The 20,689-nt window shown below is 39.1% G+C and overlaps 1 protein-coding gene across 2 annotated transcripts in view; it reads left to right on the forward strand.

Moving 5' to 3' along the window:
- Positions 1-626: 626 nt before the first annotated feature.
- Positions 627-20,689, forward strand: part of FAM83B (family with sequence similarity 83 member B) — a 53,315-nt gene continuing 33,252 nt past the window's right edge. For both annotated transcript variants that reach the window (XR_009274554.1, XM_058802107.1), the window contains exons 1-2: positions 627-725; positions 5,233-5,736. Coding sequence is in view for 1 of the 2 variants with exons in the window: in XM_058802107.1 (XP_058658090.1) it covers positions 5,293-5,736 (444 nt within the window). In the remaining variant the exon portion in view is untranslated. The remainder of the gene's footprint in view (positions 726-5,232; positions 5,737-20,689) is intronic.

A 20,689-nucleotide genomic window follows, 5' to 3' on the forward strand; every position in this document is an offset into this window, starting at 1 on the left:
AAGGCCCAGGTGCATTGCTGCCAGGATGGGGGGCTCTACCTGCAGGTCCCTGTCTCCCACCGAGACATGAAGAGCAAAAGAAGAGCCTTCTGAAAGCAACTGAGCTATGGAAAAGGGGCTTCTCCATATATCCGACTTTGAAGGTCCCAAACCTTCAAAGGTAGGGTATCGTTTCCTTGCCATGACTTGCTCCGCCGGAGTTAACCTGGAAACCGTGACTCGAGGCTGACGGGTTTATTTTTTCTTGAAGCCAGCGTTTACTTTGAGTTTAATCTCCCACGCACAGCCCGCTCCCGGGCCCGCCGCGGGGCAGCCGATGCCTTGGCTCGGGTCGCCCCTGCCCCGAGGGCTCCCGCGGCTGCCGGCTGGGCCGGCGGGCAGGGCAGGGAAAAGCAGGGCAGGGAAAGGCAGGGCAGGATCGGCCGGGCCGGGCTGGGGCGGGGGGCCCGGCGCGGCCCGGGGAAGGCGCTGCCCTTCGCTCCGCGGCAGAGGGCCGGGCTTCCCCAGTTCAGACAAGTCCTCGCCCCGCTCCCGCGGCGGCGGGTTTGGTGCGACACCGTCCTGACATGTTGTAACTGGTTTCCACACCCACCGCGCCTGAGAGCGACGGGAAGTACCTGCGATGAGCGCTGCGCCGCCGTGACTCGCCGCCACCGCGCTCGCAGTAGCCGGGTCGAGCCGCCCCGCCGCTCCGGAGGCGAGACCCCACGCGGGGCACCGGCGCAGTAAGTGGGTCTCCCCTCAGTCTCCCGCGGGAAGGGACGGGACAGGGGCAGGGCAGGGTAGTCCCCCGTCCCGCCAACATCCCGCTCGGCGCCGCGGGGCGTTCAAACGGGGGAGCGCGGGTCGCGGAGCGCGGGCGGCGGCGGCGGGGGCGGCCCGGGGAGCGCCTCCCGCCGCTCCCACGCCGCACTCTGCCGGGGCCGCCGTGCGCAGGCGGCCGGGCCGGGGGCGCCACACGTGCGGTGTCGGCCGGCGGAGCGCCCGCTGCCCTTGTTCAGCCTGGAAAGTTAAACTTTCTGGTTGGACTAGCGAAGTAACCCCCCGCAAAACGACCCGACAAACACACAAGAGAAAGAGAAAAGAAGGAAAGCAGCAGGAACGCTTGCGGTGTTGTTTTTCACTTGGATTTGATGGCCTTTCTATTCACAGAAAATGTAATTTCATTAATAATGAAATAATTGCCTGTCACTGCTTCATGTGAGGTAATTATTATTTATTCTTGATACAATTCTTTAATAGAAAGGTTGGTGGAAGGCAGGTGTCATAAAACGCCTGTTTGTTCTGTTAGAGGTTGGTCATGCCAGGCCCTTAAGCCGTGGGGAGGCTCCTTGGCCGAGCCGTGGGCCAGAGGTGGATGCCCTAAAATCCATAGCTGAGAGTATGCAACAGCTTGCAACAAGCTGTTCTCGAGGTGTAAATTTCCTGGCAAGGCTGAGACTTTATCCAGAAACTGTCAAAGTAATCACATTTCCATTGGAAAAGCGATAAGGACATCCTGAGGAAAGCATCATGGCCAGGCCCTTGCCAAGGACCGGCTGTACAAGCCTGGAGTTAGGGCTGCTCCCTAAAGTTGCTGAATAGGAAATTTTTCAAATCTTGTGAATGTTAGTATGGCAGGGAAGCTCCTTGTCTCTAGGTACTAATCTGAAACCCCTGTATAGTGTTGCATAATTTTCTTTAGTGGACATTTGCCATCTGCTGCATTTGTGAAGTCTGTGATATTCTCCAAATCTTTCTGTATAAAGGCATAGTTACTTCTTACTCATAGAAAAAGGCCTATTTTGCTACGTTCCTGGTAATGGCATTAGAAAGGTCTGAACATGTTAATAGAAGGACAAGATGATCACATCAATACAGGATTCAGCATTTGTGTTCTTCAGCAGAAGATCCAGTTGTAGCTCCAATTGAGTTTAAATTCAATTAAAGGCCATTAATAGCACTTATTAAGAAAGTTTTACGTGACTGATCCCTGTGTTCAGGTAGAGAAGATGGGCTGGGATTAGCTGGCCAGGTTGTTTCTCAGAGGATGAAGGACGACTTTCCGGTGCTGGTAAAATTTGTGATTGTGTGCATAAAGTGTGATAAAGATCTGTAAGCCTCAAGAAATGGGCCTCATTCTGCGCAACCTTGCTAATGTAATTGTTGACCTGAGGAGGACCTTTGAAGAATCAAGTTTATTATGCGGAAATCACAATACGTGGTTGAAGAAGACATCAAAAAGTTATTAAGAATTTTGTCCAAATCTCTGCTGTTTTATGCAGAAATATATGGTTTCACAGGTTCGGTTTCTGCACAGTAGCTCTTACCTTCTTAGGAGAAAAATACCTGTGCAAAGACATGCAGAGCTTTTGTCAAGTATACCTGAAGCCACTGTTTTAATTTAGGAGTTCTCTTTTGTTTCATATGAATGTATCTCATGCTGATGTCCTTAATTTCAAAAACCAGGATTAAAATTTTTCATTTGTCTCAAGTGTTCTGTGATTTATTTCCATGCTGGAAAATTTTACATTTACTTTCTTAAATTAATGTGCACTGCTTTAAGCTTGTTTTTTAAACACCACTTGTTAATCAAACATCAGCTTCAAAGATGTTCACTGTAAAATGACTGTTCTTGTTTGGAAGATGTTGCACCAGAAGTCTCACCTTTTCAAGGTTACTTATACCCTGCTTTCAGCATAAGTCTGAGCATAAGTTGCTCTATTTGACCTATTCCACACTTAAGTAATTCATTATGTTCAATGAAAAGTCAAGCAATATACTATACTATTGTGAAAAACAAATGAAAGAACCAAACCAAATAAAAGAAATGCATGTGAGGCAGAACACACAAGTAGTAATTTTTTACTTTTTATTTGTTCATAACACTCAATATTTGATATTGCACAATGTTACATATTAAGTATAGTCTCCTATTCCCTTAAGTTATTTTTAAAGGGCAGAATGAGAAGAAGAAAAAATAAATTCAGACAGGCTTTTGAAATAAACGCATCTTTCACAACTGTATATATGCAGTCAGTGGAAAAAATTCTGTTTTAGAGGTGTATCTGTTCCAAAGTAGTGAGAATTTTAGGAATATCTTTCACTTGCCTTTGTAAAGTCGTATTTATTCTTACATGTCGTAATAAGACTGACTTGTAAGACTGACTGTGTTACTGCAGTGACTAGAGAATGATTTGTCCTGGAGGGCCCTAAAAGAGGAGTGTGTTGGAATCTCAGTGAAGTCACCCGTATTACTGATCAGACTCTTGGGAACAACTCAGCTGAGTACCTGCATTTTGTACTCTAGGTTGTTCTTCATTCTGTGTCTAAAATGTCTTGAAAACCTGGTCCAGACGATTGGGCTGGTCCTGATGTGACTGTTTTATTTTTACAGTATGTTAAGAGTTTAATCTTTGGATCTGTCTTGCCTGTACTGTGTGCTTGGTTCTCTGTCACCTTCTGCCACAGGCTGTCTCTGCACCTGTGAGAAGGGAAATGGTATTGCTCCTGTTTGTAACATTTCATTTCTTCTTGGGAGAGCAGTGTAGAACGAAGCCCTGAGTAGCTGACAGAAGAATCCATGTAGTTCTTAGTTTGGGGGAGAGCAGTCAGATCCCTTTCGTCTTCTGCTTTCCAGTTCACCACAAAGAACTACTCTTGAAGCAGCAGGGAACACTCCTTTCCCCCAGGCTCGAAAGCAATCCTATCTGGGAAGATCTGCCCTGCTACTTGGCTGAGAGACAGGATTCAAATGGAATTATTCCATATGACATGCTGATGCCAGCTTCAGATCTGGATTTTTATTTCTTGGTCTTTTTTTTAACCTCAGACTTCCCAAGTTCCTTATAAATCTTGGTTTAATTGAACATTTAATTGGTATCTGAACTATCAGTAGATATGGAGATTTTTATTTTCATTCCTTTAGGTTAATATAGCTAATTTACATTTCCTTTTGGGAAGGTTTAAACTGTTCCCAACAGATAGTAGAAAGCAATTGCACTGTTTGCAAAAATATCTGGAAGGTCTTGATGGGAAGAGGGAATTAAGTTACATTTATATGCCAGTAAATGAAATCAGAACTCCATATGATTTTTTGCTATTATACTGCTATACTATTAATTAGGCTTGTAGGGAAACCCAGTGTTAACTTCCAAGCTATCAAGCTTTTTCTAACTATTCTGCCTTTGTTGGATGTTCTTCCTACTTCTGCAGTCTTTCTCTTAAGCTTCATGCCCTAGCCCTGGAAGATCTGCTACCTTCTTTCTGTTTTACATGGCTATGCTGGTGCTGCTGCCCTGAAACACCTTCCCCCCCTTTTTTTGGTGAGTTACTGAGGGTTGCAGAAATGTGAAGGAAAAAACATTGTGTATTTGTTCTCTCTCTTTCTTAAATCTCCAATGTGCAGCACAAAGCAACCCTCTCAGAACTTGCTAAATGAAATCAAGTGTAAGAATGAATTTATAAAACATCAGCAGTAAACAACTTGTTATTAATGTTTTGAAAAAAAAAAAAAGATTAAAGCAGCCGCTCCTTTTGGCAGAAGGAATGAGCAGGGTGGAAACTAGACATCAAATTGCTGATTCAGAGTTTGATCCCATATGTGGGAGGATAAATCTTTCTGGAGTTCCTCATAACTCACTGAAATGAGCTAGGCTGGTCCTGCTTGGGAGCAACAAATGGATTAGATCAGCATGGGAGAACAGATAGATAAGGAGAAGTACCTAAATGACTGTGGTTTCAAAGAAGCCAAAGAAAAGAAATGCATTGCAGATTCAGTAATGTATGAAAAAGTAGGAAATTTAATTGGTTTCTGAGGTGTTTCTTTGGACAGTACTCTGTCAGTTGTTGCAAAGATCGAAACACAACCTATGACAATGTATTGGAACATGCATTGGGTATGTATTAGTGTTACTGGTATGGATGTTTGGTGTGCTGTGAGTTCTGACATAGCTTGTAATACCAACTTCCCAAAATCACTGAATTATGTGTTTAGTTTACTTTATGCAAAAGCTCTTAATCTATCTCTCTAGTAAAGTATTATCCGCCTATTTAATATTTATCTATCTCTTTAATATTTAATTTTTGGCAATAGCAGTCCCTGAGCCTTTTCAAAATATTTTTAACATCTTGGAAAATGCTGGAAAAACTTGGAGCAACTTTACCAGAAGAGTATTTTAGTTTATAACTGTGTGTGTGTCATAGTTATCTAGAAATATTTTCATTGTTTTCTTACTTATTTTCTCTTTGCAGATACATTTCATCTGCTCATGAATGGACTCTTAAAAGACTTTATACAAAATACATGTGAAAATGGAAACTTCATCTTTGCTGTCCTCTTTACATGATGAATGCAGATCAGACAACTATATTGAACCTCATTACAAGGAATGGTACCGAATAGCTATTGATGCTCTGATTGAAGGAGGTTTAGAAGCCTACAAAGAATTTCTTTCCAAAGAGAGATGCTCAGAGTTCTTAGCAGATGAGGAAATTGATTATATTTTGAACAATGTTCACAAACTTCCCCAAAACACAGTTTATTCCTCTAACCATGCCATTGATGACACCTCTTCCTCGGGAACCTACTGGCCCATTGAATCCGATGTGGAAGCTCCAAATCTTGACTTAGGTTGGCCCTATCTGATGCCTGGAATTTCTGGTGGCACAAATATTGATCTGCTTTTTCATCCACCACGAGCACAGCCTTACACCATAAAGGAAACTGTTCGGAAGATGATACGAGATGCAAGAAAGGTAAACATGAAAAATAATATTGGGAAAAAAATGACAATAATAATAATCTAGTTGGTATTTTATTACAAGGTTGTTTTTTTTAATTTTTTTTTCCTGGCAGGAAAAAATTATCTGGTTGCTCACAATTCAGTAGGAAAGGTTTTCCCAGACTGAGATTAGTCCTTTGGTGTCACATGCACCAGATGTTATTCACCTGAATTCAGAGGGATCAAGGGTTAATTGGAGGGATTAATAAATAGTACCATTATAATGAATAATTACTATTTCACTGTGATACTGACCAGTGCATGAGAAGTTTTCATGAGAAGATAATCAGCACGCCTTATCTTTGACCTCAGTTGAATATACATTGATACAATTCTGTATAACTTCAGGATTTATACTGATGTTTCTGTCTCGCATCAGAGGGAACGTGCCTCATTTGGCATGGCAGACAGTTATAAGAAAACAACACCTCAGTGTTCATCCTACTCACGTACCTTGGGAGTCTGGTTTTCTGATTTTGGCATGTCCTTGCAGAAATCAAACTCAGAGTGAAAAAAACAAACTAGACTAAGCAACAAGGAAATAGACCTTACTTGTGTATCTTGCCTTCATTCTGATTAATGGCTAGAAAATTTGGACGTTTTTCCAAATGTACCTGTCTCCACTTAGGAGCCCTTATATCTTGAGCTTCCTACAGCACACCTGGCTTACACCTTAGTGACAGAATGTTGTATGTACAAACCACTTTTGCTATCAGTGCATCAGCTTAAAACTTTTAAGTCTTAAATTTTTAAAACAATGTCAGTTAAAAAAAATCAGAAAAAGTATTAGCCTGCAGATCTGTTTGACACAGGTTCATAATACCTCTTTAAAAGGTATGACAACGTTTCAGAAGTATTTCTGGCAAGTATGTCACACTCAAATTTTCCCCTTGAAATACAGTTGTGTCTTGCATGACTCTACGAGCTTTAAAATGGTAGAATGGGCTCTATCTCAAAAACATCTGTAAACACTTCAGTGGCTGAAATATGTGTGTAAATGTGTGCTATAGAAACGGACTGAACAGGGCAGGGAAGGACTGTGTCTTTTTACAATGTCTCTGCTATATTTAGATAAAGCATATAATTTGTTGCCATAATAGAGTTTTGACTAGGTCTTTTATCCTACAGTTTGTAATTTAGAATGACTATACTCAAGGAAGAGTTCATTATTTCTCTCCCTCTTTATCCCTTTCTGAGTGAGATTGGATGTTTTCTGTTCTGGCATGTAGTGAGACCTGACTGTAAACTGCCCAAAATACTCTTTTCTCCTGACCTACCAATGTATCCACTGTAAGCGAAACAACTAAAACACTCAACTCTGTTGAGAAGACTAGTTCAGTTTTGCTTCAAGGTCTTGAAATGCCATGAAGTTAGGCCATTCCCCCTTAGTTGCTCCTTTAATGCCACTGTAGAAAAAATTTAGGTGTGCTTCTTGCTTTGCTTTGGACGGAGATTGAATACATAGTACGTTGCTCCCTGGTGTGCTTATGTTGCTTCCACTTTCTAAAGAGGATGTTTTATGTGTGTCACTGTCAAATCTGACAGCTGAAAGGTTTGTTTAGTTGATCAGCACAACCTCAACATCAACAACCACAACACTTTTGATACAGTGATATACATTGGTTGCTTCAGGGACCAGCAATTAAATCTAAGAGACATAGTGTTGTTCAGCCTCTTTTGTCTGCACATGAATAGAAAAGTTTAAAATATTTTTAAGTAAGGTAAAGTATTTAAATCATGCTTACAGTAGGTAATCCCTTTGTAAACAGCCTAGTGCACTTCTCCTAAGCCACTTAAAAATGTAGTTATATTAAACATTAAAATATTCTTTGTTATGTAGTAGTGGAGATGTGTAGTCTTGAGACTATTCAAAAGCAATAGGATAATGCTGCACATGAAAAAGAGAAACCTGTAAAGAATAAATCAGAAAATCATATTCAGCCAACGCAGCTCTAAGCAAAATCTGTGGGAATTTCAGCAGACTTCTGTGTGAAAATAAACAGGCTGTTGGAGGTGGGCATGTTCATACCACTTAAATTCGAGCACCAAGCCTGAGTGTCTGAGTTCAGGCATTGATTTCCCTGGGCTACCCTGACAGCTCAGTGTGGTAGCAAACCAGCTCCTACAAGGGCAAGGAAGAGAATATTTCTGCACTGATTCACTCCATGAAGGAACCCATTTGATGTGTATTTATATGTATAAACTATCCCAAAAATTCATGAAGGCCACTTGAAACCTAGATGCTTTTGAATATTGGGATATATATAAGGATAAGATGACACTATTAGTGGACTTATTCTTGACCTCTTTCATGCTTGATGCATCACAGTGTCCCTCCTTAAAATGATTATTATGTATGTTAATTCTGACCTTAAGATGATGTTGTAAACAACATTAAGCAACTTGCTTGCTGACTGATTTTTTCCTGACTAAAGAAAATCATTTGTAAGCCCATGCTACACTAGAATAAAACCAGTGACTATAGAGAAATGTTGTAATAAAGTCTTGTCACGTATTTTTGAATACTCAAGCAGCATAAAAATTATAGACATCACCTTCATTGTAAAATACAGATGATATAATAGTGGAATTCTTACAGAAAAGGATCAATACTGTTAAATCCTAGAAAAATGAGCTAACCATTTGAATAGATGAATCCATGCCTATGATATATGTTTCTGAAGGTTTGTTAGAGCAGGGAAACTGTATTGTACACAGCATGGCATTACATTGTCCCCCATATACTCTAGCACTTCTGTGGGATAGATGTGATGTTAGCAGAGTGCCTTAGGTAAAACCAAGATGTCAACAAGATGGGCTTACAGCTGGTGTAACTAGACCTCATCTCTAAATGATACAGCCTGCCAGCCACCCTCCTCTGTCAACATAACCTGTGTTCACACAAGGAAGCTGTGTGGCGTGACTGTGTCAACTGGGGAGACACGAGCCTTTTTCACATGTTGATATAACCATGTGAGGAAAAAGCAGTGCAAGGTCTGTCTGACCTTAATGATGGAGACTTTTGTAAACAAGCTGGTAGCCTTATTTCTCTTTCGTTTTGGAGGCTTCTGCCTTTAATCATTGGCAGGTTTCCGGCTTCTCTGAGGCTTGAGGTGCTCCTGCAGCCTGACTCATCACGGCTGGGCTGTCTGAACAGCAACTGATAATGTTTAGCAGTTTTTACTGAGAAGAGTATTCATCTGGGAAATGATATCAAGATTATTACTCATCTGTGTCAGGTTATAGTGGGTTGATGCTGGTTAACATGAAACTTCCTTCTTTTAGTACACTGTAACACTGAGACTTCAATAATGAAGTGTCCATTCTCTCCCTCTGTGACTTTTCCTAAGTTTGAGTTGCCTCAAAACCACCAGTTATGAGATTGTGCACGTGTGCAAGAAATCTCTTGTACTGTTTTCTCAGGTGTGATTGACAGGGTGAGGCCACAGGGAAAGGACAGGACAGGGCACCAAAGGGACCTTCTGGAAGTGTGTTTTTCTCTTTTACAGCAACTAAATTTCTCTGTCGACCATGGAGATGTTCCTACACAGTTTTAGAGAGAAGGCGCAGTTCAGACTCATATCCAAATAAGGATCTGCTCTTCCTGGAAAGAATTAAAACCTATTTTTTAAAGAACCATGTTGCTAAGACAACCCAAGGGTTACTGGTTTGTATCACACGCCAGAAAACACTTAAAGACTTTCTGACGTACTTTTGGGATTTATGGTGGAATGTATGAGATAGCACATTATTCAAAAAATATGCAATACTTTTCACTGATTTTATTTTATTCAGATATACTAGCAGTCATAAGCCTGGGTTCATGAAGTCAGTGATATTTGTAAGAATTTTTTAAAAATATAATTGCTTAGAAGCTTAAATAAAAATTAGAATGGTTAGCGTATTCTAATTTTAGAAGATAAAAAAAGCAGTTGTTTTTGCTGAAATACTCATGATTGAGGCTTTTAATGAGACAAGTTGCAAAACTTGGACCTTTGCGAAAGAATTACGTTGTACACTGTGAATCAGTGTAACTTGTTACTAATCTTGCTGGACACACTGTAGGTAAGCACTTGGTCAAAAAGGTGTTCCTTTGTATTCTTGTGAGAGAGAGTTATGTACAAAATGTAATGCCTGCATTGTTTTATATAGCAGTGGACGTCGTCAAATAAAAAACAATTGATTCATTTTACAACTATATAAAAAGGAAAATATTTTCTTTTAGTTTTGTGGGGTGTTTTTATTTTGTTGTGTATTATTTCAAGCAAGAGTGAAAAGTTTGTGTTACAGAAAAAAATTATTCACTATTAATTGGTTATTACTTGGTATTGATTATTATTAATTTTTGTTCATTCTTCACTATTATGTACTGTTAATATCATTTGGTCATGTGTATAATACAGTAATAATAGTCTAGTACTGGCTGCAGTCTAGTATGGAAGAAAATCAAATTCTTACATGCAAATTTGAAGAGTAATGTTTCTGTACAGGAGAAAACTTGTAGAATATGGATGTGTTGAGCAATCTTTAATTTCTCTTTCACCAGTACTCTTTGCCAACTGTTTTAAATATAATTTGGACACAGACTGGAACAATGATAATGAATAGTGCTTGTGGCAGTGCTCGTCTTAGCTCACTAATTGCATCAGTTCAAACAGATGAGAGAGAGGCTGCACCTTTTGGATGTAAAAACCAGAGTAATCTGCTGAATTCATGGAGAAAGAATAGGTAAATACAGTAGTTGCCCCACTCAGACATTTTCTCTATTATCTTTAAAGTGTTAGATAATCAGTGGATATCATTTTTTAAGATGAGAGTAACGCATAGAAATACTCAGTTTCTGGCTGAAAACATATAAGGCAGCATTTTCCCTTCCAAGATATTTTGCCCCATAAGGATTTCAGCAGGTGCCTTTTGGTTCAGCTGCTCTGCTGAAGGGTGAATTCATCATTAACTTCCTCTCAAAGTCTGTTAAAAGACTTCCTGATGGTTGAAAACCAGCATGGCAGTCATGTGTATGGTTTCCAGGTGAAACATAGTTTATCGTTTGTGATAGATTTATTTCAGGAAGTGAGCTCCTGTCCCATTTTTTCTGATTGCGCAGCGTGCATGCCATGTGTTGGAAGAGGACTCTTCTTGCTCTCGTTGCTACTGTGTGACCCAGTATCATTTTTTTGTCATCAGAAAGTAGTGCTGCTCACAACAAATAATTATTTCAGGCATTTTCTCCACTTGGATTTGCCTTAGCAGTCTTCACACTGTTTTACCCATCTGTCCCCTTCTCTCCCTGCTGTCCTGCTCCCCCCACGTAAGGGAGTCCCAGAGCAGTCACAGCAGTGCCCTCAGTGCAGGCAGAGAGGCCTGCCATCAATGGGACACATCTGCAAGCAGTTTTATAGTCTGGAAAACCTGGGACTTTTGTGAAATCCAATTCTTACATGCTGTAAGCATGAAACACACAATTTTTCCTGGTAGTGCTCCTGTTACATGGGGAGGATACAAAAGTGATGGGCAAGCAGAGTGCAGAGCCCAGAGAGTGGGCATCTTTGAGAACATAATTTTTAATTAGTTGTGGTAGTTTTGTATTCACAGGTTTCTGTCTTTGCAAGACTTTTGACATCTTCAATACTCGTATTAAAAGATGTAATTAAATAATTTATAGGTATTGCCATTTTTATGTCAGAACTGTGCTAATGTGTTATCAAAATACCACACCTCCGTCATGAATTTAAAAATAGAATAAGGAAGATTAAAGACCAGATATTGCAGGCAGCTGTATTTCTTTATTAATGTCTGTCTCATTCACATACATTTGAGAACTAAGCATACACATATGCTTTGTAGCAATTCCTTTCATGAAAACATTTTCTCTCATTGACATAAATCTCTGTCAGTCAAAACAAAAGTGCCATTAAGAAGTCATTTACGCTTTTTGCACATTCAGTAGATTAAAGTGTTCTTTATCATATTTAACCATAACTTTGTACTACATTATGCTGAAGCAGTTACAGATCAAAATATGCTATAAATACATAACTGTTGATTTAAAATAATTTTGCCCAGGCGGAATGCTTCTTTCAGTGCTCAGACTAGTGTACTGGGGTTTTGTCCCTCTCCTTTTCTTGCTTGTCCAAAAAATACTGGTAATGTTGAAGTGCTACTTTTGTTCATCTGAATTCCTCTCCCGGAGAGATCTCAATTTTTCTGGTTTTTTTTTTTCCCCAACCAGGAAGCAATCTTGCCTGAAGAACTATAGCTCTAATCACATTCATAAATCCGTAAGCCTTTTTTCATCTTTTGCAGTTTTGCAAGAGCTTTTGAACTCATGATAGCTTTTCAGCACAGCCAATGATTCTCTGAGGGGGACACATTTAGGGTCATTTTGAACATTGAATTTATTATATATCAGAATTTGGAAACTAAAATATTTTATTATCTGTGGTAGAATTTTAAATGAGCTTAGCTTTGTGTGCAGATACCTGCAGTACTGAAGCAGTATTTGTGTAACACAGTGTGATAGAATGTACTTAGAAAGCTGAAAAGTGCTGACAAAACAACAAAATTTCCCATTCTTCTGTTTGGAAGGAGTAGGATTGCATGCCAGTGAGTTACATGTATTGTTTCCTTATATATCAGATCTGAGTAGAAGTATCTACTTCACTTGTGACTATTTCAGAGCAACTTGTTTAATGCTGCCTTATTTTCCTTGAGGAGTATTGCAAGTATTCCAGCCCAGATGACAGAGGAGTCAAAGTACACTCTATTATTTACCTCTCTAAAAGTAGTGCAGACCTTGCCCTAGATAGCTGTGTAGTCATGCCATCCATTTTAGCCTGTTGATAAAGTATCTATATCCATCTTCTATATCTGTAACCATTTTCTAATAAGGATACAATAAAATTGCAAGAGAAGCTAAAGTCCACATTGTGAGAAATGCTGTCAACACGCCTGAGACCTCAGATAGCTTTTGCTCTGTAAAACCCTACTGTAATTTACCTTTGGGAGGAAGGAAACATTGGCATCACAGCCATAACAGGGTGTAACTGGGGCTGAGCCTGCCACTTTACTGTAGGATCTGCAGACATCCATAAAATGACTCACCTCAATAGAGCTGTTCAAAATAAATACTTGCAATATCTGACCATTGCTTGCTTGATCAACAGTTAATAATTTTTCAGTATACAATCCACTGATCAGTAAGTCAGCTGAATTTATAGTAGTGTTATTTGCATGATAAATACAGAATTATAAGCAATTAAATGATCTGTCTCTGCTTTCCTTGCCCTTGTTTGCCATCTTTTCCCATATCTTAGGTGTTTGTTTTCTGAAGCACTGAACATTGCTGTGTTTCACTGTGTGTCTGTATATTGTACACATTTCTGCTGTTGTAGTCACCCTGATTAGTGCCAGCCAGTACAGACATACCACTACTACAATATAAACAGTAGATTTAGAATTTGTATGCTCCTTTATCCTGAGCCAGCAAAGAGCATAACCAAAGTGTGTGTGGTTCTGTAAATGAGACTACTGAGACACACTGAGCATTAAATGAATATAAATCACTTTTTTTTTTAGAGATACAGTTATAAACCAAAAATGTGAGAATATTATACATTAGCAAACAGTACTCAAAGCAAGTAGGAGCCTTTTTTAAATTTTCTGACCTCTTTGGTTTTAGTTTCTGATAAAAATTACAGTTGTGCATTTGTAATTATGCAGACTGATTTCTAATGAACATCAGTACTTCCCTGATAAAAGTTGCAAACTGCAGCTGTGTAATGCTTACTTTTCAAAAATATTTGTAAAAGCATGAAGCATTTCCTAGCTTCAGATAAGAAGGGTGTGACGTATGGAGGGTGTTCTTGTACCTTATCTAGGAGCAGGTTATCTTAACCAGTTCTGTCTCTTGGTCTGGAGTGCTTGTGCTGCCTGCCCAGAAGATCTGTGGTGTGAGGGAACAGAACAGATTCCTCAAAACCAGGGTCCATGGTGACCCCTGCTTTCCCCAGCAAGGAGTGTGGGCATGTAGCTGCCTTCAGAAAGCTTCTTGGTATGTCTTTTATCCAGGGATTTTTGCTAGCTGCAGCACCAGATCTCCTCAGGCCTTTTCCCTTCTGCCAGTGATCCTGCTGTCAGAGACGAGGCTGAGTGATAGGATAATATGAGAAGTTATGTGCTGTATCTCTTAGAGATGAAAAGAAAACTTTGAGATCTGCATCATTCACTGGCAATCAGGCTTGAACAGTAGCACAGGATTGTGTGTTCAGGTAGCCAAATAGGTGTGCCTTCAGTTCAAACAGCAGATACAACATCTCAGCCTATTTTCCTGCTGTTTCCTGGAGCTGCAGTCACCCTTTCCTAGGAAGGCTGCACTTCAGCTCAATAAATTGCCTTTATGCTTTAAGCACTAGGTGAAGCACTAAAACATCACCTTTGAATTCAGGTGAATCTGAGTGGCATCAGTCCACAGAAGGCATTTTAGTTGGTGTTTTTCTTTAGGCTTTTGATGCTTGATAAGGAAGAAATAATATGGAGGATGAGATGAAATAACCAACACAGAAGAAAATTATGATTCCCAGTGGGACCTTTCTCAAGAAATGCCCCTAAAGGACTGAGCTCTCCTTAAGCTGTGCAGAACTCCCTGTTAGTGAGCTGTGCCCTCTGATTAGAGACATCAGAGACAGCAAACAGAAGTTGCAGTGTCAGGCCAGCAACACTGATTTGTTTCAAATGCCAGAGAGATGCTGCTTGTCAAAGCAACTAGGTCTCCATCCAGCATGACAGAGCACAGTAATATCTGAAGCTGTCTGCTGTTCTGATAATTTCCTGTCACTGATTAATAATGGATTAGCACAGGCATGCAATAATTGCCTGAAAAGTCACTCTTAAGGGCGTGTTTTTGTTTTTTTTAAATAACAGACAGGCCTATGTGGCTGCAGAGAATGTGTTTGATAGAGATCAGTAGCCTTTGTTTGCTGAGGATGGGCCTAAAAATACAGCCATTTACAAGTGTAACTTTTACAGCAGTATGTACTCTAACAAGTCTACAGAAAGTTGTTTTAAAACATAACAAAAACTATGTTATTTTGCCTAAAGGATATACTTTTGAAATGAGAAGACTAAGCATAGATATGAAACCAGGAACTATGACTGGTTCTTCTATTGGTTTATTTATTTGCTATCACCCTATTTCATGTTTTAGCATAACATGAGCACCAGTAATATCACTGTATTTTATAATGGATTTTATGATGCACAAAAGTATTGCAGTAATATCATCTATTCTGCTAATGAATTCTAGATTAATGAATATTTGTAAGCCACTTGTGCCAGAAATCTCGTTAGTCAGAGGATTTGATTTCTTATGCATAAGTTTTATGATGAAAGTTCAGTCCAGATCTGAAATGCCATATGATATTGCAATCACACATTGCAGGATTTCTGTCCCAAGTAAAGGCCCTGTTTTTCATCTTGAAGTTAGAAGAGTTAAACAGTGTCTTTGCAATGAGTTCTTGAGATCTCAGGGAGCTCTTTCTGTGTGCGTGCCAGAGCCTTTCAAAGCCAGAGCTCCAGGTGCTTTTTGGAGAAAGGAGAGCAAAGGAAGGAAAAGATGTGCTGTTCTTGGGTGTTGGGTGAGAGGCATGTCAGAGGAGCAGAGATCTGCCAGTCCTTCCAGTTGATTCTTTTTAGAAATCAGTGCAGCAACTAAACACTGTTTCACCTTTCTGAGGGACCATAACACTCTGGAGCCTGCAGCCAGGGTGAAAATGCTGGCAGCTTGAGGTTACTGGAGTCTTGGAGCATCACGTGGAAGGGGACAGCTTAAGACACACACAGATGGACCAATGTTTGAATCAGCTGGGCTCCACTCTGTGGTGGTGAGCATTGATCAGAAGTAATTCCTGAGAATCTGTATCAAAGGGGTGGGAGCAAGGCACAAAAGTTGTGCATACTGAAGTAAATGTATGAAGTATATGTATATATATTGATTATACTTACATACCTGACAGGAAACCATCCTACATACATTTTTGGTCATAGTTTCTCTTTCCTTTCCCTCCCTCTTTGCCCCCCTCTCCAGCTCTGTCCCTTGGACAGCCTTTCAGTGTGCACCTCTGACGGAGGTGAACATTTGCTGCCTGCTTGAGACCCTTGTGGCATCTTTCTGGAAAGCAATTCCAGGTGGGACATCTGGAAATAATATCTCCCTCTTAGGTCAGTAAAGAAATGTGGCTGCCCTGGAGGGTGCCAGTCACCATACCTGGAGACAGTCTGGTGTTTCTGTCTGCTCCCCATCCTCTGTCACTACCAGTAAGAACTTGTGAAGCACCAACATGGTGTTAGAAACACAGCAATGCTTTTGAATTGCTTGTCTCATCAATTTTATTGCCAGGTTTCTGATTTTTATTTTAAATTGCATCTCTGATACTAAGTAATAGGAAGGTATATTTTTTGAACAGAACTACCTTACTGATGTTTTCGGCAAAAATTACAAAGTTTAGAGGTTGAACAATTTTGTATCAGAAATTACAGTAGGCTACTTAATTATAACCATGACTTGTATACACAATTGATTTTCATCTTCTTTTATCAAACAGTACATCTAATAAAATTTGACAAGAATTTTTTGGGGGAATATTTAGTAAAGGGCAGACCGACAAGAAATAATATCTGCTCAACGAAGACACTTTTTTTTTTCTTCAAGCAAAATTAGGTCTGTAATTCTGGGAGGATTTAAATACTGTAATTTGTGAACATGAGAGGTTCTATTAATTTGACATGCATATGTTTGCAGGATTGATGCCTAAGGATATGGCCATATATCATTAAGGATCTGATTTTGAAGGTTAAATTATTTCTTTCTCTTAAATCATGCCACAGTACATTTGTAGTCCAAAATGAGCTACATCTTCAGGTGATTGCTTCCACTGTGAGCACCTGAAAAAGAATATGTGTCCAAGCAGACTGCTCTAATTGTTTTATTCTAAATAAAAACTGTGTCGAATAACTGAATATCTGAAAGCCAAGCAAAGCTATGAAGCCAGTGGAATGTTTTCCTTTCCTCAGATGCTATTCCATTCATTTACTGATCACTGCATTCAGGCCCAGCTCCCACAGATGTGGGGTGGGTGCACATATTAATGTTATGGAAGAAAGGGTGGTCCCTTCAGAAGAAATACAAAAGTGAGACTTAGTTTATCATGTTGACCTTAACAGTTTATACGGGGGATACAGGCTTTATTCTCCTATGTTACACATATTTACTGAGCTTATGTACTCTGCAAGGAAAATTCCATGGAAAAATTTCTCAACTTGTACTCTTAAGGCTTTAAAAACGATTGCAAAATGTATTGCAAAAAGCACACGTGCACTTTTCCATGTATGCTGGCCTGCAAGTAAAAAAAACAAAAGCAAAATGAGTTAAGAAGTAAACATCTGGAATTTAGTTATTATGATAGAACTGTCCAAAATAATTTATGGATTTTGTTTTTTAAATGCTCCATATTCTTAAATTAAAACAAAACAGTTACCTCGAGAAATGGACAGTTATGACATGTTGATACAGAATGGTGTGTGCATAGGTAAGTATACCTGTTTTGAATTTTCTTAGTGGTGTTTAAAAATTTTAGGGATCGGAATTTCATAGTCTGCTAAATTCTGTGCAGAGACCTTGCTCATACTGTCTGAGAGGTTATTTGCTAAATTTAATTATACAAAGTATTCTTTTGAGTAAAGGACTACTAAAGTAAAAGAAGAAAACAGTTTAATGTGTTACTGTCTAGTTCATAACTCAGCCATCTATTTTTAAGGTAGTAGACTGAATAAACAAAACCAGAAATAATTTGAAAAGGGAAAATATCTAATTTCTGAAATATTTAATAACAGTGTTTTAATGCAGGAACGGAAGTTACAAAGTACTCTACCAGAAAGTCTCATTAGAAGATAATCCTTATCACACTTTTTCCATAGAATGTAATTAGGTTGAAAATACCACAAAAAGCTAGGTGTTTAAAGATTTGGGGGGATTTCCAGCTGAGCACATTTGTTGAAACATTCTAGGAACACATTTATAGTTACCTCTTGTGGAAATATGATACTGAATGAAAAGCTGTGGCATTTTAATGCCAAATACAGAAATCTTTCTGACTTGTTTCAAACAAGTAACACTGGCATTTTAGGCTGCCTTTCATATCACACTGATGTTCACACTGACTTTCTAGTTTTAAAACTCAAATGGAATTTAGAGCTGCTTTTTGTCATACAGTGTGTGTGGGGATTCATAATATATATAGTGCATGCAAAAAGAAACAGACATGGGTTTCAGCATAATTTTTCCTTACTTACTAAATCTGGGCAGTCTCTTTGATTAGTCTTGGCCGAATCTGTGTAAAGAATCTAAAATTTTCCCTAAAGAAAAGAAATCTCTGATATGGTACAAAAAAGCTTCTTGACAATGCCTATTGGAGGCATTGCTGTCCTAACAGTGGAGAGCTTTCTGAAAATTATGCTAAATATACTTCAGTTGGAGATTATGAAAGAAATCACTTTGGCTAGAATTTAAGCTACTTCTCTAACGAGGAGAAATTTGGAAATATAGAAAGCATTGTAATATAAACGTTAAAAATAATCCAGTACTTTATTTTTTTTTTTCTAATTTAGTAACTTCCACTGACTGTCCTGAATTACAGTAAAAATACACTGGTTTGTATTTTTCTTTTTCAACAGCCATGAATAAAACAAATCCAGTGTAAGTAATAAGCATTGAACTATTATGGATTTGTTTTCAAATTGCTGATCTGTGGCTCTAAATTGGATTTTGGCCTGAAACAATAAAAATGCAAAGCATCCTATTTTGATCAATTTTATGCTTATAAAATATATAAATGCAATAAGAGAAATCTCTTTACCCGTTAAAAAAAAAAAAAGAAGTAAGAACTGACATTAAATATTTTTAAATAATCTGTATTAACAGGTTACAAAATATTAATATAATAAATGCGCACACACACACACTGGAATTTCATTGAAAAACTTGCTGCCAGCAGTGCCATAAGCTGAAATGCAAAACACCCATGAATATGATGTATGCCAAAAATCTTTCATTGTAATTATGAACATAGTCAACTAAATTAATGCATTATTAAAATTGAGAATGGTATTTCACATCGGACAGTTTAATTAATTTCAAAGTCATGGTTGGCTCTCGAAGGTCAACAGGTTGTCCAAGAAGGATTTTAGTGGTAATAAACTGTACACTCCTTTTTCCTTCCATTCTCAAATTTGTTCAAAGCCACAAAACTGAGAAAATCTCAATTTAAATGTTTTATTTGTTTTCAAGTTGTAAAATATTCCTGGATGTTTCACAGAATCTGCAGTTTTGCTTCCTTGGTGTTTTTTAGGCATGCTTTGGGGTTCTCTGTGCCTGGGAATTTGAAATGAGGCTCTTTGCATTGTAATTCCTATACTCCAGGTTCATTCTTCTCAAAATTCCAGTGGCAGGCCTTTAGTTTTGAACTCAGTTCACCGAGACATGATTTTCCCCCAAGACTAGCAGTTATTCTGGTATTTTAATGAATGCTATTTTTTCATATAAAGCAGTCTTCTGTTCTTCTTGATTATATACCCCTGCTTTTACTGTGTTCATGTACTGTGTTCATGTACTGTGTCCTCTTCATGAGGATTGTCACTGCTTTCCTTTTCAGATATGATTTTTAAAGAGATTTTACTGGGAGTTGTTTTAAGAAAGAGCTGGGTAAACATGAGCCTGTGATCAGTGTTTGTAGCCTTTGAAAATTTGTAGCTTGTTTGGGCTCTCCTTGTTCGTCTTTGCAGGCATTTCTGGACTGTGAAATCAGCAGAGGATGATAAAACAGAGAGGTTCACAGGTTTTGATGTCAGAAGGGACTGTAATGATAATGACACCTGACTCCCTGCACAACACAAGTCTGACAGTGTTACATCCTCAAAGAGCTGATAGTAGGAATAAATCTGACCTTAAAACAGGTGGGTGCTGGTCTGATCGTCAACATTTCTGGGTAACTAATTCATAATTGCCCGGGAGATAAGGGGTATTTTTTGGACAATCACTTTTCTCTAAATGATGGCATTTGCTTGAGGAAACCCAGGTTGCAAGCAGAGACGAAGCCTGCTTGAGCTTTCTGCTTGTGTATCTCATCTCTCAACGTGACAGCCAGCCAAAAGAGAAGGTGCAGAGAATTCTAAACGCAGGACTGGAGGCTGAGGTGATGCTCGGGCTGATCTGTAGCTGCAGGAGTTGCTTTCATGGGGACTTTGGGATGCTCAGCCTCTCCACAATCCTGGCTGTTGGCCTCTGAGAAGCTGCTCACGCAGCAGGGATCAGTGCACAAGGGCACTCAGGAGGAGCAGGGTGTCCTCACCTCCTTGGAGCATCCCCTAAGCGTGACCAGACTGTTCCAGTGGCAGAGATCATTAGCAGTGGGCTGACTCAGGTGTCCCTGCACAGGACACACACACACACACACCCTGTTCAGATTCCCAGATAAAAATAGGTGCAATATGTTATTCCTATATTTATGGAATGGTTTGCACTTTACAGAGGAGAAAAGCTTTCTGTGTGCATTTGAGTGTTAAGAGGAATTAAAAAATATGCTTATTTTTTCTGGCAATTCTTCTGGAGTCTTTTACAACAGAGAAGTAGTAGGAAAAGATTTCAGTAAGTTTCTGGTTTTTTAGTTGCTCCAAGGATGATTCGGGAGGTTGTAAATAACATTACGCTATTAAAAAATGTATTTCTATGCTAATATCTTCTTGAACTGGATAAAATGGGAGTGATTTACATGTTTTTCTAGTTCCCTGCATTTGTCTAAATTCAAAGGTCTTTTACATCCTTTAAAAATATGGTGGGTTTTGTATGTTTTTATTTTTATTGAATATAAAAAAATTAT

Source organism: Ammospiza caudacuta, chromosome 3, assembly GCF_027887145.1.
Source record: "Ammospiza caudacuta isolate bAmmCau1 chromosome 3, bAmmCau1.pri, whole genome shotgun sequence".
Taxonomy (NCBI): domain Eukaryota; kingdom Metazoa; phylum Chordata; class Aves; order Passeriformes; family Passerellidae; genus Ammospiza; species Ammospiza caudacuta.